At 32.1% G+C, this 18,638-nt stretch overlaps 1 protein-coding gene across 1 annotated transcript in view; it reads left to right on the forward strand.

Annotated features, from left to right (window-relative positions):
• Positions 1 to 18,638, forward strand: part of LOC122269745 (uncharacterized) — a 68,598-nt gene that overhangs the window by 34,056 nt on the left and 15,904 nt on the right. The window contains exon 3 of the mRNA XM_043044276.2: positions 8,017 to 8,199. Within this exon, the coding sequence (XP_042900210.2) occupies positions 8,017 to 8,199 (183 nt within the window). The remainder of the gene's footprint in view (positions 1 to 8,016; positions 8,200 to 18,638) is intronic.

An 18,638-nucleotide genomic window follows, 5' to 3' on the forward strand; every position in this document is an offset into this window, starting at 1 on the left:
TTTTAGTGTTAGTTGATCCTCACATTCTGCACTAAAGCTGTAATTTTTAAGTTAGTAATAGAATAGTGAGTCAAAATAGGTTGTTCCACTCAGAGAGAGAGTGACCCTTTGGTAGATTCCTTCGAGGTTGGAACAAACAATGGAATAACATTCGTGTCGTCTTAAGCCAATGTCTCCTCATTAAGAAGATATGTTAATGTGCCGCGGCAAGATGTTTATCGGGGATATGTTAAGCTTTTAATATGTTTAAGGGGGAGGGGGATTACAATCAATTCTCGTGACATTCGAATCGGGACCATTGACCGTCTTCCATTTGTAAAATCGGTTCATAGAAATTCATTCGATGTTGCAGACGTTTAAAACAACAGTGAATCCACTTCTCACGAATCAAAATATACTTTTTTTTCTCTCGGTTCTTAATTTCATTACTTAATTTGTGAAAGTAACCTCTTTCAAGTCAATATGGAGGACAACATATTTCATGCTCTGTGTTTTATGTTCGGTTTTCGCGTATTTTTGTCCCGCATTTTCGCTATTTGTCATTGTACGCCGGTTGATTTTGCCCTAATTCATGATCAAATAGTGACATTTAAAAAGAATTTAAAAACCGTGTTTTTCAACTAGACTAAAAGACGTTTCTTTCATATAGGTTATTTTTTGGAAACATGACAAATTCGGAAAAAAAATTTCTTCAAATTTAAAGTCTTCAAAATAATTTAAATTTTTTTTGTATAGTTATTTAATTACATTTATTAATATCTTACAGACAGCGATGTAGTTTATTGACATTTGTTCAAGAAAAAAAAAAGAAATTCACCAGAAATTTGAATGCCAGGAAAATGACATATTAGCTTAGAAGTTAAAAAAAAAACAATCATTTTAAGCTTATAGTAAGTAACTCAACTTAAGAAACTCATATAAGAATAAGTAGAAAAGTTTTCAGTTTATTTTTCCTTCGCTGTTTTTAGGCCCCATGTCTTAAAATAACCTAATAAAATTAATTTTATAATAATTTATAACGGAAATTTATTTTTATTATATTATTTAACATAAAATATCAGAGATGCCAACTGCTCCGGACAGGCCAAAATAATTAAAAAAGCGGTAAATAACTACAAAGTAAATTTTGCCAATATTTAACTATTTTTGCTTGCTTTTTAAAGGGCTTAGCATTGCATGAGTATCATAAAGTGGTTAAATATATAAGCCTACGAATTATTTAGAAATAGTGGTGGATAAAAATCTACTAAATTGAATTTATTAAACCAAGAATCACAACTGATAAACTACCACTTTGAAATATATATTTGCTGTCCGGAGCAAGTTGGCATCTCTGAAATATTTCAAATCATTTTATTTTGCAACTTTATTACATTCTTTAATTAAAAGACCCAAGCAGAGTTTAAAGACTTTGACAGAATTGAATTGTCCAGTGATGTTCTTGGCTTATCCTTTATATTTTAACCATCTGAGTTTTGAAAATCAAAAATAACCTAAAGCCTTTGCGTTAGATGGACCATGAATTGCTTAAATTAATTCTTTTATCCACTGTGGAATGAGACAAAAATGTTTTTGTTGTTGATAAGTACAGAATAAAATTGTGTATAATAATCAATCAATCAATAAATAAATAACTTTAATTACAAGTAAGCATATTGCAATCTTGCATAAACTGGGTATTAGGTTAATATTTGTTTTCCCTCTTTACGCTATACTGTCTTAAAAAAATTTTGGTAACTGTGACAATATCCTGGTAATCAAAAACCAGGAAAATTACGGCCAGGATAATGACAATTTTGTCATTTTACAGCATTAAACTTTAATTTAACATTTCGACCAAAGACGTTTACTTTCCGCAGAAAACATCAGGATTTCTTGAAATAACTCAGGTAAATCTATATAGTTTATCTTATTAAGGATTTAATAAATACAGGAAAATGACAACATAAAAATTTACTCACCTTGTAAAATTTTTCGAAATAGATTTTGAACCAGAAAGTTATTTCTTTATTCCTGCAATACGACATGTTCTGACTATTTTGATTATAAATTACTAAAAAGAAGTGGCCAGGAAAATGACTGATTTTCATGTGACAAACAAACTATTGACAGAAAGTTTTATTTTCAGCAATGTTTTTGGAGATAATACCCTCTGAATATATTCTAGAAATGCTTACAACGGTTGAGATAAAAAAAATTGGATATTGAAAATTGTATGGGAAGTCTCGAAGCTAGTTATTATTGGAAATATTGTTTGTGACATAACAGGAAAATGACATTTTGAAATTCAATTGAATTTTTTAAATATACAAAACAGTCAATGTTAGTGCAAAGTAATTTTAAAATGCTAAAAGCAATGCTATTTATTTAAAAAAAATTTTGAAAAGTTCTTTTAGTAGTTATACTAAAGTAGCTTTAGTAGTATATAGATACATATATATGATCTTGGAGAAGAAGACTGTCAACTGTCGTATTTCGTGAGAATCACCCATATATTTTTAAACAATGTTGCACATTAAATTGCTTATGGAAAAAAATGAAATACCTTCATTCGGTTTTGCCCAACTTTCTCTTAAGCCTAAAAAATATCAAGCAGAATTGAGAAGACTTCTCTTGTATTCGACAACCGGCAAAGAATCGGATTTTTCAATTAGTCTTCGTCATTATATTTTATATTCTGCTTTAATATAAAGTCATTTCAAAACATTTAGTATAGGGCCCGGAAAACTTGGTGGTCCTTGGGCCTGAATTTGTCTTGATCGGTCCCTGCGTACCATTCGTAACAGTTTTGCTAAAGCTGAATTCTTAGTCGGCGAGGAAAATTCAGAAATTGGGGTGGATAACATTCCTTTAGAAGAAAATGTGGGTACGGCTAAGAGAGAACCACGAAATCAATAATGATTAACGATTTTCTTTTTATTGATTCTGAAGCGGCAACCACAGAAACATTAACTGAATCGGATATTTTGGGACAGTGTGAAAAGTAAAAACAGTGCGGCAATACATTTTGAGGAAGACTGAAATGATGAAGAAATCACCAAACCTTCATATGATAAAATCATTTGAAACAATTCAATAGTAGATAATAATTTTGCAAGATAAAGGCCAATCAATTGCTATTTTAATTATGTCTTATGAATTTAAAACCCGTTTTGTGTTATTTAAGTATTTAAAATGCTGATTTTCTATTTAACGAATTTTCCATATAGCGAACTTTTTTTCTGGATTTAGCAACTTCGTTAAATAGAGATCCGACTGTACTTAAGTTATTTTTCCCTTCCCTCATCAAGCTTTTATGATTTCCCTAGAAAAAATACTGTTCAGAAGTTTCATATTCTGGATCGAAATGACACCATTGGGTAAACAAAAAGCTGGCTCACGGGACATTTCTGTTTAATTCTGAAGGAGGTTCGCAACACATCTGGTCTGCAGCTGTTTCATGCTTGCTTGATTTACAATAACTTCTATTTTTATTTTTCTTCTTTATACCAGGTAAAATCATTCAGCGTGTTTTATCTTGACAGGAAAATAATGTCAGGCAGAGTAGAAAAGTTTATTAAACCACCGTTTGGAAATTCGATCCAATATAAGGAACTAAAAGAAATAAGCGCACGATGTATTTTTATTATTATAAAGGGATGCAGAAAAAATGAGGGGAAATTTAAAAAAAAAAATATTCAGTTATAGCTCAATAGAAAGCATATTACGAGAACTCACACTTTTTCAAGCGACCACCAGAATACTAATACAGTCAGACCTCTATTTAACGAAGTCACTAAAGCCCGATATAAAGTTCGTTACATGGAAAATTCGTTAAATAGAAAATCACCATTTGAAATACTTAAACAACACAAAACAGGTTTTAAATTCATGAGACATAATTAAAATAGCAATTGATTGACCTTTATCTTGTAAATTATTATCTACTAACGAATTTGTTTCAAATGATTTAAACATTTTATCATATAAGAAGGTTTGGTGATTTCTTCATCCTCTCCGTCTTCATCTGCCTCACAATTTATTGCTGTATTGCTTTTATTTTTTAAGCTGTCCAAAATATTTGATTCAGTTAATGTTTCTGGGGTTGCCGATTCAGAATCAATAAAAAGAAAACCTTTAATCAGTACATCATCATTAATTTCTTGGTTCTCTCTTTGCCGTACCACATTTATATTTTGTTAAGTATCAATAAGCGATGATTTCAAAACTTTAGATATATTCGTAAATACTTAATTGGCCACAAGTGAAACATTTAGTTTGCATTTGTAGACAATGCAAGTTTTGTATTAGATTATTTTTCTTCTGAAAAACTAATACCAAAGGTTTTTTTACATTAGAAGTTTTGTTCTCATATACAGTGAAACCTCCTCTGTTCCTGATTAAAATGGAGGTTGGTCATTCTTAGGGTTTACCTCCAATTGACTTAAAAAAATTATCGAAAAATAGCAAAAATTCTTCAGCTTTTCTAGAATGCATTTGCCACAATTATGCCGTTAGTCACGAAAAAGTAGGGGATTAACCCTCATGAGCTCCCTGGCCCACAACGGACTATTGTGGGAATGCTTGTTTTACCTTTATTAATTTTGACGCGTTAACGATTTTTATTTGATGATTTCGGCCTATTGAAGTTTAACGAGCAAATCATCACGTTTTTTCATTCACGTTGTAAATTAACTTTCTTTGAAAAAAGAAACTTTCTTAAATCAATTTTTTGTGCAATTGAAAATCAACTATTCTTTGAAATATCAAATCTCGTCCTATTGCAAATCGACTCTCGTCTTGTCGTGTAAATCAACTATCTTTGGAAAAATTAACTCTCGTACCATTGTAAATCAAATCTTGTTGGAAAAATCAACTCTCGTACCATTGTAAATCAACTCTTTGAGAAAAAATCAACTCTCGTACCATTGTAAATAAACTCTGGGTAAATCCTTTTTTCTCCCATTGTAAATCAACTTACAACGGAAAAATAAATTTCCATTGGGAAGATTAACATTTTGTAAATCAGCTCTTGTAGTAACTCAAGTAGTCGTTGCATTATGTAGAAGTATTTCTGAAATTGTATATGAATCATGCCACAATTGCAATTATGAAATTATAATTTAGATGCATGTTTCCGAAAAAAATAGCGAGAAAATAAAGTCTGAAACATAAACTTGACTATTTTTACGACGTGTGATGGTTAGCCATTCAAATGACTGTAACCGTCTCTGTAACATTAATAAAGCGCACTTCTTCACAAATTAAGACATGTTAAAGACACTTTTGTTAGTTCTTATTCCGAACTTTCTTTTTGTTCTAAAATACGAAATTAAAGAGATCAGAGTTCAAACGATTTCGATCTGGCATCAACAGGTGGAAACACAGTCACGATTGTAAAACTTTTTCTGCTGCTTCATAATAGCCTGTGGAACGTGTCAATTAATAATGAGTTTTTTTTTTTTGTACGTGGCGTCACGCTTTATCATGTTTGCGTGCAATTCCTTTCTCTCTTTCTTTCACGCATAAGGAAACGCATTTAAGACAACAGATTGCTAAAAAATATATATATATATGAAAGCAAGAGTTCTAATGACAACAAACAAAACTTTCAAATGTATTGTTTTTTATTCAATTCATTAGTTCACACTCTCTCTCTATATCTTGTCTGAATTTTCAATCGTTCGTAAAATATTTTTTATTCATCCACTCAAGTTTAAATAGTTTTTTTTTTTGAACTTGTAGTGGGTGACACTTGATGTTAATACAGTTTTTTTTAAATATTAATCCATTCGTAAAAAAGGGATGAGCGAAAAACGAAATGGAATTTTCTGATGGGTTAAGGGTTAGTCATTATTTTAAATTTTACTACAAGCGATTCAGTTTTTTCACATATTTTAAAGATTACATCAGTGATCACTTCTAACTTATAGCTCTATTTGAACAAAAAAAAATAGTTTATTGCGTACATTTAAATATTTAATTATTTTATGTTCGCAAAAGTTCAAATACATTTTTTTTAAAACTCGTAGTGTATGACACTTGATGTTAATACAGTTTTTTCCAATATTAATTCACTCATTAAGCTCAATTAATTAATTTTAGTTTTATGTGAGAGAAAAAGGTTGTAATTATTTAATAAAAAGTAACTAAAAAAAATTTTTCTTTGTTGATCTAAGAAGGAATTGACTTTAAAAAATATATACAGTCGAACCTCACTAACTCGAACCTCGATTTNTCTTGTATGTTGACCACTGAAATAAGTCAATTTTATCTAGGAGTATTATGAAATTCTATTCTAAAACCCTCATAAGGTGACCAGAAAAAAAAATTCAGAAAATTTTCTGCCATTTTGGCAACGTATGTTAAAATTTCACTTGTTTGGTGAAATAGTGTAAAAAGCTAATCTAAACTCTTTTGTGAATTGGCCATCAGGGGAAACTGTAAGGGGCCAGCTTTTGACCATTTCTTTCATCCGTTCATTGAAAACAGGTGTGTTAGTTGAAAAGTTTCTCTTCCAGTTGCAATAGCGAGCATTTGAATAAATGAATGCTCTGAAATATGCTTTGATCCATGGTCTTTGATTTATGGTCTTTGATCTTTAAGTGTAGTAAATAAATTTTAAAGTGTTCAAATAATTATATTTTGTTAAAGTTTTCAAATTACATGTTTACGTGTTCTGATATTTTAAGAAATTATATTTATTAACACTAGAAAGACGGAAAACTAGTATATACCTATATTGCCGAAAAGCAGTCAAAATGACTAGATTGTGAATGCGCCAATAAATTTGTTTAAAATTAATTTTTAACATTTTTTATATTATTTACAGTTATGTAACAAGTTATTCGTAAATATTAACAATAAAAAAAATTATATGTTGTTCAAAAAGTCACAAAATTCTAAGAAATTGTGTCATCGTGTACATCATTGTTTTTCTAATTGAAATTAAAAGCTGTCAAAATGACTTCCTTAGGCAATCTAGTGTTAAACACTTCACATGCATGACTAACGAAATAATTTTTTTAAAAAAAATTAGTTAAATATTAGAATTATATGCATCAAATTGAAGTTCATTCAGGTTTAAACACAAACTCTTTTGTGAGATATTCATTTGCATTTCAAGATATTTTTTTGCATATTTTCTGAATAAAATTTTTAAGTCAAGTAAGAAAAATTTTTTTATATATAGCAACATGATATAGGAAACGAAAAAGTAAACAATGACCCACCCCCTCTATAAGTTGACCACTTGTCTAAGTTGACCACTAAAACAATACACCACAAGTGGTCAACTTACACAAGTTTTACTGTATTAGTTCACACTCTACCTATATATTGTTAAAATTTTCAATCGTTCATAAAAATACTTTTTATTCATACACTCAAATGTTCAAATACATTTCCTTTTAAACTTGATGTTAATACAGTTTTTTCAAATATTAATTCAATAAATAAATTTAATGAATTTTAGTTTTATGTGGCAAATTTTTTTTTAATTATTTAATAAAAAGTAACTAAAATAAAAATTTGCGAAAAAAAAAACCCCCACAAAATGGTAATAACTTTCGAACAAATTCAAATGCCAAAGAAAAAAAAACTTCCGATATGTTGCTAAATGAGAATGGCCCTTACTGTACTTCTGTCATTTCAGTTGCGCGGATTTAATTTACGCGGATAATTTACGTATTATTTTTAATTACAAATGTAATAATTCTCGCACTAATTATCAAACGCTAAGTTTTTTTTCTTTATTTCATCGCACTGCTTAAATTTTTCTTCACTCCGTAATTTTACGTTTCCGACTCATATTGGAACAAAAACAAAATGTAATGCAAAAAAAAAGCGAAAAAATTTGCCGAAGGCATTTAAAATTGCAATAACTTTCATACGAATTGGAATTTCAAAAAAAAAAAAAAATTTATATTTATAAATGGACCAATCTAGTAAAAAAAAAAAACTGGAATAAATATCAGAATAAACTTTGCAATGTGATAATTTCTATGTAATCTTCAATACTTTTTTTTTCTTTTCTAGAGAGAAGATACTTTAATAGAGAAGTTGGTGGAAAACTATCTGGGCACCCTGTATACGCCCTATCCGTCTGTTCGAAAACAGTTATTGGAAGAATGTCGAAGCATGGCGGGAGAAGGGGAATATTTCGAATCTGATTACCTACGTCCAGTCTCAACCCTCCTCAAAACACTCCGCAGGGATTACGTAAGTTATTCTTTTTACGTAAGGAATTACGTAAGTAATTTTTTTCACTGTTAAATTTAAGAGAAAGAAAAATACTTAGATATGAATACATTTGAGAAATAATGAAACAAATTTAAGACATTGTAGTGTGTTTACCACTACAAAAATGCAATTCCTAGTCACTAGAATATAAGACATGCTTACTCAATTCTATGATGGGGTAACTTTGTTGGCATTGTCTATTACTTCTCTCCTCATATTGGTGACCCGGTCGGAAGTGAACACGCCTGCCTTAACAGAAACTCCCACCTCGATATGAACACTGTAAAAAATTATTTTTCAATCAACTCAAAATAAATTGAATAATAATTCTTATTTAAAGGTAAANGTGACCCGGTCGGAAGTGAACACGCCTACCTTGACAGAAACTCCCACCTCGATATGAACACGCTCATGTCGATGGGTGGTTCACATTGAACAGTTGACTTGCTACTTGTGACGGCGACATTATCCACCTGCGCTGTTGCTACTCAGTCTCGATCACACACTACTTCGGCCTGCATACACACGACTGCTCATGTCAACACAGGAGCAATCACGACCCTGATCTTATTACAGTTCTCACGATCAGCAAGAGTACGGTGATCTGAATACAGCTCTCTCTGTTTCGCACAAAACATCAATGTATCAACAAGTAGTATCAATTCATCGAATTCTATCACAGATATAATTATGGTGGGGAAATACTGTAGTGTATCTACCACTACAAAAATACAATTCCTATTCACTAGTATATGGGACATGTTAACTCAATTCTATGATGGGGTACCTTTTCATAGATGAAAAATGGCATCGTCTATAACTTCTCTGCCCCCCCCTCCCCCCCAGCATTATGAGAAGTAAAATAAATGTCTACACGAACTCTCCAATTCGTGGTTCGACAGTAATCCCCCCCCCCTGATCTATGTAAATATGGAATAATTCCCAGAAGTCAAAGTCAGTAGTTGAAGAACAATGATTCATTTCATACTTTGAAAAAATTCAAATAATTTTATGAATGATCTTTCTAGTAAAGTATCGCATCCTTTCCCAGGAAATCAGCTTGAAACCTTCAGGGAAAACAGTGTATCATTAAGCTAACTACAGTTATTTTAATATCAAGTCAAGATCTTTGAAGAAAAAAAAAACCTGCATTTTTTTAAATAAAATTAAAGGCAGATACTTCAGAGATCAATCTAGATTTTCGATCGAAATGGACTACAGGTGGCGTAAAGCAGAACTCTCTACCTATGACAACATTTCGCCTGCTTTTACCATTTAGCGTGTGGAGAGTCATAGAAGAAGGAAGTACGTTAGTTTCTGTCTTGATTGTCATATATATTAAAATCTTTGAAGTTGGGAAACTATACGGAACTGAGAACTACATTAAACATAGTTCTATACACTATCTATCTTGAGAAGCTTGATCGACAGCAACAGCAGTGACGGCGACAGAATTTTTTTATTATATAGAGACAATTATTATTTCCTTCAAAAATAATCAAACATTTTTTGAATCACAAGGCAGATAAAGTTTTGCATCATTTTAAATTAAGTAATTTCAAATGACATTATTTAAACGAAATCGGTTGAATATTCCTCGAGAAATTGAAATTAATATACACGACTCTTTTGAAATTTTGTAACTCATAAATTACCGTACTAGCAGAATTTTTAGCTCACTGTCTATTAAAATATTCGTGCTATTTTTATGTAGAATTATCATCCACATCCTTTTATGTGCTAACTACAGAGGAATTATTCGACTTAATATTACTTATGAAATTCTTTTCATATTGTTTAATAGACGTTATTGAAGATTCAGTTCAGAAGGGGTAGATTTACAACCACCAAATATACATATAACAGGTTCTGGAAGAAAAAAACAGAGTACTCTCTGTAGATGTATGGCAGCATAAATAGACTCCTTGAATGTTTGCTCGAATCGAATATCCCTGAAAAGACCTATAAAAGCATGCAATGAGTAGAAATTCAGGGCGAATTTTCTAAACCAATGGAAATGAGGTTAGATGTACTTGTTGTAGTTTCTATTTACGTCGCACTAGAGCTTCCCATTGGGCTATTGGTGACAGTGAACCGCGGTGGCTCAGGGAATAGAGCGTTCGCCTTCCAATGAGGTGAACCAGGTTCGAATCCCAGAGATGACTGGCCAATACGAATTACGCATCCGGCTTGCACCTACCGCAGTGCTGACGTGAAATATCCTCCGTGGTAGACGGATCATGGGTTAGAGTCCCCTTGCAGTCAGGTTTACCACGGGAGGCTCTCGTGGTCTTCCTCTCCATGTAAAGCAAATGCGGGTTAGTTCCATCAGAAAAATCTCCCTCAAAAGCAAATTTCTTCTGATACTCGATGCAGGAATTCCCTTGTCTTCTGGATTGGGTTCAAAACTACAAGGATACGTAGATGAACATTAGTAGTCGTAAACCCGAAAATTGGTTTGACTGTTCAACGACGGTTACAAAATAAAATAAAATATTGGCGACGGTCTGAGAAACATCTCTGAGGATGATTCGAAGACATACCAGCACTATATTGATCAGCTCCAGGGGGGATGTCCCCCCCCCCCCGCTTCGATTGCCCAACGACCTGAGAGCGAAGTTGAGCACTTTACGGTAAAACAGTTTAACGAGGACCAATACCACCCATCCTTGGTAGACTGATTTAAGTGGTCACCCACCCGCACACTGACCGCAGCCAGTGATGCTTGACTTCGGTGTTCTACTGGGAACCGTGTCTTAATGATCAGTCCACTGCGAAACTAGATGTACTTGCGCGCTGTACCCTTTCAACGTAGGATTAGAAAAGCTCATTTGTGACTCAAAAATCAAAATAAGAGGAAATATGTTTTATTTTATTTTATAACCGTCGTTGAACAGTCAAACTATAAGTTTATGACTACCCATGTTCAACTCTGTAGCCTTGTCATTTTCAACCCAATCCAGAAGACAAGGGAACTCCTGCATCGAGTATTGGGAGAAATTTGCCTTCGTGGAGGANTGCTGGAACTAACCCACATTTGCGTTACATTGAGAGGAAGAATACAAGAACCTCCCCTAGTTAGCCTGACGGCAAGGGGACTCTAACCCATGATCCGTCTACCAGTGAGGATATTTCATGTCAACTCTGTGGTCGGTGCAAGCCGGATGCGGAATTCGTATCGACTGGGATTCGATTCCGGCCCGCCTCATTGGAAGACGAATGTTCTATTCCCTGAGCCATCGCTGCTTAGAGGAAATATATTTTATTTTATTTTATTTTATAACCGTCGTTGAACAGCCGATCCAATTTCATGGGTTTACGACAACTGATGTTCAACTCCGTATCCTTGTAATTTTGAACCAATCCAGAAGACAAGGAAACTCTGAATCAGTACCCCCAGAGGTTTTGAGTTGTTATGGGAGCATGGAGGACTTTGAGACTCTACAGATTTAACGTGCATCAGTCACCATTTACTCCACGGGGAGTCTTCGGCCATCGATGATCGAACCCACGACCTCTTGGACATGGGCCCAGTGTCCTACCGACCAGGCTATCCCGGCCCCTAGAGGAAATATATTGTAAAAATCTGTTGCCGATGATATTTACATCATAGCAAGAACACCTGCTGATTTGAAACAGGTTTTTCTAGCCCCGGAAAAGGAGTCAAGTAAAATGCATCTTACAGTCAACCAGGAAAAAACTAAATAGAAACAGTGCCCTAAGATAACAGAACCATCTGCAAATTGGTACATGTAAATTTACAATGGGGCAGGGATAGCCTAGTTGGTGGTGTACTGGGCCCACGTCCAAGAGGTCATAGGTTCGATCCCCACCGGGGGAATGGTGACTGATGCACGTTAAATATGTCGAGTAACAAAGTCCTCCATATTCCCATAAGAAATCATACTACTGGGGGTACTGATTCAGGTGTTTCTTGTCTTCTGGATTGGTTCAAAATTACATGGCTGTGGAGTTGAACATTAGTAGTCGTAAACCCAAAATTTCCTCTAATCGCATACTTATCAAAAACTTGAAAAATGACACAAAAATATTAAAATGTTTTTGGATTCTTTAAGTAGCGCACACTAAGAGCTATTTTGGGGGGAATACAAGTTGATGCTAAGACGCTCAAATTTATCGTGAATTCAAAAAACCCGATGTCATCAAATACATAAAAATCCAAATAATTAAAAGGACTGCTCATGTTATTAGAATGAACAAAGAACGACCCGCTCTGAAACAGTTCTTGGCCAGGCTCTCTGGAACAAGAGCTGGAGGCCAACCCAACCTCAGATAATTTGACTGCCTAGAAAAAGATCTCCATTTTAAGAACGATTAATTCGAAAACCGTAGCTAAAAATAGAGAGACACGAAGAACCTGTCGTGCCACTAAAGAAGAAGTTTATCATTCGTAATATTAAATATATTTTTTAAAAAAAAGGTTTACATTCACTTGTATTCACACTCACCTTTTAAAAATTTCAGGGAAAAAGTAAAATTTAAAATTTTAGGAAAAAGTCAGGGTAAGTGCTTTTAAACTAAACATAATGATATACGCAGCATTAGCAATACATTTTTCAGCAAATTTGGCTTTGTCAAAAATAAATTTTCTAAACTTTTCTTCTTATCTCTGTTGTCTTCTTGTCTATGTTTTCTTCTTATCTAGATGTGTTTTTTTTTTTTTTAAATCTTTTTTTATCTATTATTTCCATGCCATTCACCCCCCCCCCTGCTTTTTTTATATNTATCAAAAACTTGAAAAATGACACAAAAATATTAAAATGTTTTTGGATTCTTTAAGTAGCTCACACTAAGAGCTATTTTGGGGGGAATACAAGTTGATGCTAAGATGCTCAAATTTATCGTGAATTCAAAAAACCCGATGTCATCAAATACATAAAAATCCAAATAATTAAAAGGACTGCTCATGTTATTAGAATGAACAAAGAACGACCCGCTCTGAAACAGTTCTTGGCCAGGCTCTCTGGAACAAGAGCTAGAGGCCAACCCAACCTCAGATAATTTGACTGCCTAGAAAAAGATCTCCATTTTAAGAACGATTAATTGGAAAACTATAGCCAAAAATAGAGAGACACGAAGAAAAATTCTTGAGAAGGTCAGGGCCCACGCAGGGCTGTCGTGCCACTGAAAAAGAAGTTTATCATTCATAATATTAAATATTTAAAAAAAAAAAGGTTTACATTCACTTGTATTCACACTCACCTTTTAAAAATTTCAGCGAAAAAGTAAAAACACGATAAGTGCTTTTAAACTAAACAAAATGATATACGCAGCATTAGTAATACATTTTTCAGCAAATTTGGATTTGTCAAAAATAAATTTTCTGAATTTTTCTTCTTATCTGGTCTTCTTGTCTGTTTTCTTCTTATCTATGTGTGTTTTTTTTATCTAAAGATAAAATCTTGCTTTTCATTATTTTCATGCCATTCCCCTTCCCCTTTTTTTTATATTTACTTAATTGGGATTTTTTATTCATTATAAATATTCTAAAAGATGTCTATTTTCCATTTAACAGTTTTTCCTCCCTATACTTTATGACCTCAGCTTAAAGTATTCTAAACTTAATCATACTAAGTCCTTTATCAAAATGTGCACACTTTTTAAAGATACATTTTCCTGATTCGTTGTATTGAGGAGAAAAATAAAATTTTTACAGATCTATACATTTCAAGTGTTATTATTAAGAACAAATAATTTGAAAACCTAGTAATTTTCAATTATAAATATTATTATTTTTTTATTTTTGAAGAACTTCTTTAACTATGTTTTGGTGCATATCTTACTGTGCCGTGATGTGTAAAAATGTAAAATTTTATCAGCTCAATAAATATTTCTGTGCATCCTTTACGCAATGGTATGAATTTAGGAAACTAAATAACTGAAACTAATAACACTGCTCAAAGAAGAAAAATGGCCAGTGAGAAATCCTTTACAGCCCCGTTTGGTCATGATTGCTTCATCCAGAAACAAAAAAATAGACGAATTTGAAACCAATTTCTTTTAAAATGTAACTGAAGAAAAATTAACAAGAATAGTTTTATTTCATATATAAAAATAAAAAAGTTTATAGATCTTTTTTTTTTTTAATGTTTTCAATTATTTTTAAAGTTCTCATTTTTTTTTTTTTAAATTGGTTTTTTACTCATAAAGTTAGTATCTATTCTACTCCAGAGATGGCAGCACGATGTCTGTTATCTAGCGACTTCCGCTGTCAACAAACCCCCCTTTTCTTTTGAGAAACCGGAAGTTTCGAATCTCACAAGTAATGAACAGTAAACGCTTAATCTGAAACAGTGTTTTGTTTGTGTGTGTGAAAAAACGAATGAAAGTTTGTCTAAGAATTAGAAATCGTCGTGTTAATGATTTCTTGATACGATGGATGTCAACGTGACGTAAGTTCTGTTTTGTTTGTTAATTTTTCCTTAAAAACCTACGTTAATTTATCTTCGTAAATTAAGTGAGCATTGTTTTTCTAAAATTATATTGAGATGCCGTCAGGAATGCTGTCCAGCTTCTTTCGAGTGTTCTCAGGGCTCTTTATCGAATACATTATCTTTTCTCAGATTTAATGACTGTTTTTGTGCCGTCGTGTACATTTCAATGTTCGATATCAGGAACAATAAACTAAAATGATACCCAAGTGTTTGAATGGAATGCACGTAAATAGTGGTTAAGTAAAAAGTATAGTTAGATTATAATAAAATTCGTATAATAGTCATAAAAGAATTTAAGCAATAAAGGCAGCAAAATATTTATTGAAATTATATGAAAGTTTCTTTGAAGAAGTGGAGGTAAAAAAGTGAGCATTTTATTAGCTTTTCAGAATGTCCAAAATCAAATNTTTTTTTTTTTTTTTTTTTTTTTTTTTTTTTTTTTTTTTTTTTTTTTTTTTAGATATAAAAGAAACTTGGGTGTATAAAATAAAAAATAAAAAAAAAATTCCCCTTGAAATACGCTATTGGCTTTTAGCATTGTCACTATAAATATTAAATACCAATTCACTAGTCTATAAGACATGTTAACTTGATTTTATCATGAGATACCGTTTGATACCTACATGAATGTTGACATATTCAAAAATTAATTTCCCTCAAGTTAATAAGCTAGTAGTATATGATATGAAAGTATATTCCGTCATAGTTCAAGAAGGCTATAAACTTCTCTGCCTCTTTTTATCCTTTTTTCTTTTCTTCATTGGATATTATCAAAACTGAAAGTGTTGCTAATTAAAAGCAATAGAAAATTTAAATCAAATATCTTTTATATTTTACAAGTTTTTCACAAAAATGTTTTTTTTTTTTTTTTTTTTTTTTTTTTTTTTTTTTTTTTTTNACGTTTCATTAATTTTTTTTTTTTTTTTTTTTTTTTTTGAAAAACTGAATTGCTTAATTCCACAGCACATGTTATTATGAAAGAAATGGTATGAAATTAAAGAATTAAGAGTAATACTCAGTGGATCATAATTAGAAATACAGGCAAAATTACAGTTCAGAAGGTACCAAATTATTACAACCTTTTTTTTATCAATTTTTTTGTGATATTATCAAATATGAGTGTGTTGTTCTCTTAAAACAGTAGTAAATGCTAATTGCATATTAAAAATAATTTCAGCTTGTTCCTAATAACACAAATCTCAACTAGGCTATTTAACAGTGGATGCTTTTGGCTGGCAGACTAGAATTTTTTTTCGTTGTATTTTCAGCCATTAAAACCTTAATGATCGACTTTTATTTGGCGGAACCCCCACTATTAAGTCCATAAGTAATTGAGAACTTATTAAACAACGAAAGATTCATTTTGAATGTGTTAAGAACCAAGTTTTAAAATTAGTTTTATCATCAGACCAGTTATCTTAATTATCAGGTACAGCTTTATTGTTATTGTGTGACTGAAACCGGTTTGCACCTGTTTACGTTCGCATATCAATTGATTAACATTGTAATGCAATACGTTAAAAAAAAATTACATTTATGTTTAAATATAAATGTATTGCATATAAACTCTTGCAAATCATGCCATTATTGGACTAATTGTTGTAATGTACTAATGAAATACCTGATATAACAAATATTCCTTATTTATATCGTCGAATTTAATCAATCGTCATATGTATATTAATCGTCATATCGTCTAATTTTACCGATTGATCCGCTAACGTAAGCAAGTGCAAACCGGTTTCATTCACGTAAAAACAATAAAGATGTATAAGTATCACCTGTTAATTAAGATTTTACGTAGAATCTTCTAGAGAGCCTAATAATTTGATCAGGGACTGTAGATAGACTGCTCGTAATGTATTACATTCTGAAACCTGCAACCTCATCATGTGACTTGTTCTCTGGTTCGCGATTATTCAATCAAAGTGTTTCAAGACCCGCTCTTCTGTTGGGCGATTTTTTTCTAAGAGCAAGCTTGATTCTTGGCTTCGTTGCCGTGTGAAAGAGTAAAGGGGAGAGGTTTTTTCTTTAAAGAAACCCCTTACCATCAAACTGACCGTGGGAGATTTTCGTGGCTTTCCTCTCCATCTAGCGCAAATGCGGATTAGTTCCATCAAAAAGTCCACCTCGAAGGCAAATTTCTACCGTTACTTGATCCAAGAATTCCCTCGTCTTCTGAATCGGATTCAAAATTACGAGGCTTCAGAATTCGTAAACCCAAAAATTGGCCGTTTAGCGACGTTTATAAAATATATACGCAACACCACATTGACACGAAATTTGATAAATAACCCTGTTGTTAAAATCACCAATAGGATCTTTAAGATTGGCGAAATCTAGTTTATTTAAAGGGACGACTTTACACTTAAATTTATTCAAAATCCTAGTAAATTGGGAACTGATTTTCGGTAAAACGAACTAAGTTTTTAAAGTTTGGTGTAATTACGAATTTGGGACCGGGATAGCCTGGTTGGCAGGGCACTGGACCCATGTCCAAAAGGTCTTGAGTTCGCTAATCGCCGGTCAAAGACAACGCTTGTAGTAAATGGTGACTGGCGCATGTTAAATGTGTTGAGTCTAAATTCCTTCATGTTCCCATAACACAATGTTTCCCAAAATGTGGTACTCAAACCCCCAGGAGTACGAGAACAGTTTGACGGGGGTACGCTATCTTATGCGAAATATCTTGCAACAAACGAAAATTTTAAAATCTTTTATTTACAAACAAAGCTAGCCATGAAAATTTACGAGTACGTATTTTTCTATTGGCTATTTTTGCAGAGTTAACAGTTAATATAATTAGTGGTGTGAACAACCAGTTGTGAGTTTTAACTTTTGTGCACTTTTTTTATAGTAAAAAATACACTCATTTTTTTATGAGTGGTACACAGCGTTACGAAAAATTTAGAAAGGGTACACAAAAGTCATAAGTTTGGGAAACACTGCCATAACAAACCATACCTCTGGTGGTACTGATCCAGGAGTTCCCTTGTCTTCTGGAGTGGTTCAAAATGAGAAGGCTACGGAATTGAACATTCGTAAACCCAAAATTGGGTCGGCTGTTCAACGAAGGTTATAAAATATAATAAAAACTGCGAGATTAATTTTCTATAGGTGGAAACTGCACGTTATCTTAAAGTGAAAAATAAGATCTTTGTATGTTTCTGTACGCTTAAATAAATTATTTATTTATTTTTCGCTAATCTAAAAAGTGACTACAATCGAAGCAATAATTAATAGAATATTACAAAGAATCTAACGATTTAAAATATTATTTCCTTATTTTTCAATATCTAAAGAATCCGATAAAAACAATTAAATAGTTGATAGAATTAAACGTTAACTCTTGATTCTTTAATAATTCTGCAGATTTGGAATTGAAAATAAAAAGGCGCGTGGTGTCAGACGACTATAAAAGTATAAATTGGGTGACGTGGACTGCACGTGATACTACGTAATGTTCTTTATTGAATTTATCTGGCGCAGTGAATATAAAATATTTAAATGTGCGCAATAAATATATTTTTTTGTTTAAGTTAGAAATTATCACTGATGTTATTTGTTAGAAATTATCACTGATATATAAATATATGTAGGGAGAGTGTCAACTAATAGAAGGATTTGAAAAATGAAAGACTTTATCTGACACAGCGAATATAAAATAATGAAATACAGTCAAACCCCGCTATAGTGAACACGGTTTATAGTGAACGATATAGTGAACGAAATGTTAGGTCCCGTGCCTTGCTATACACTTATAATGTTATTTTTTGTGGATATAGTGAACCAAAAAAGTGAGGAAGTTGGATATAATGAACTTTTTTCTGTCTTCGACTCATTTTTTTCTTCATTTTTTCTGTAATAATTTTGAAATTTCTTCTTCAAAATAAATAAAATACATATACCAATGTTTAAAACCATCTATAGAGGGGAATGTAGCGATAAGCATTTTTTCTTGTT

This window comes from Parasteatoda tepidariorum, chromosome 6 (genome assembly GCF_043381705.1).
Source record: "Parasteatoda tepidariorum isolate YZ-2023 chromosome 6, CAS_Ptep_4.0, whole genome shotgun sequence".
NCBI classification, from domain to species: Eukaryota; Metazoa; Arthropoda; class Arachnida; order Araneae; family Theridiidae; genus Parasteatoda; species Parasteatoda tepidariorum.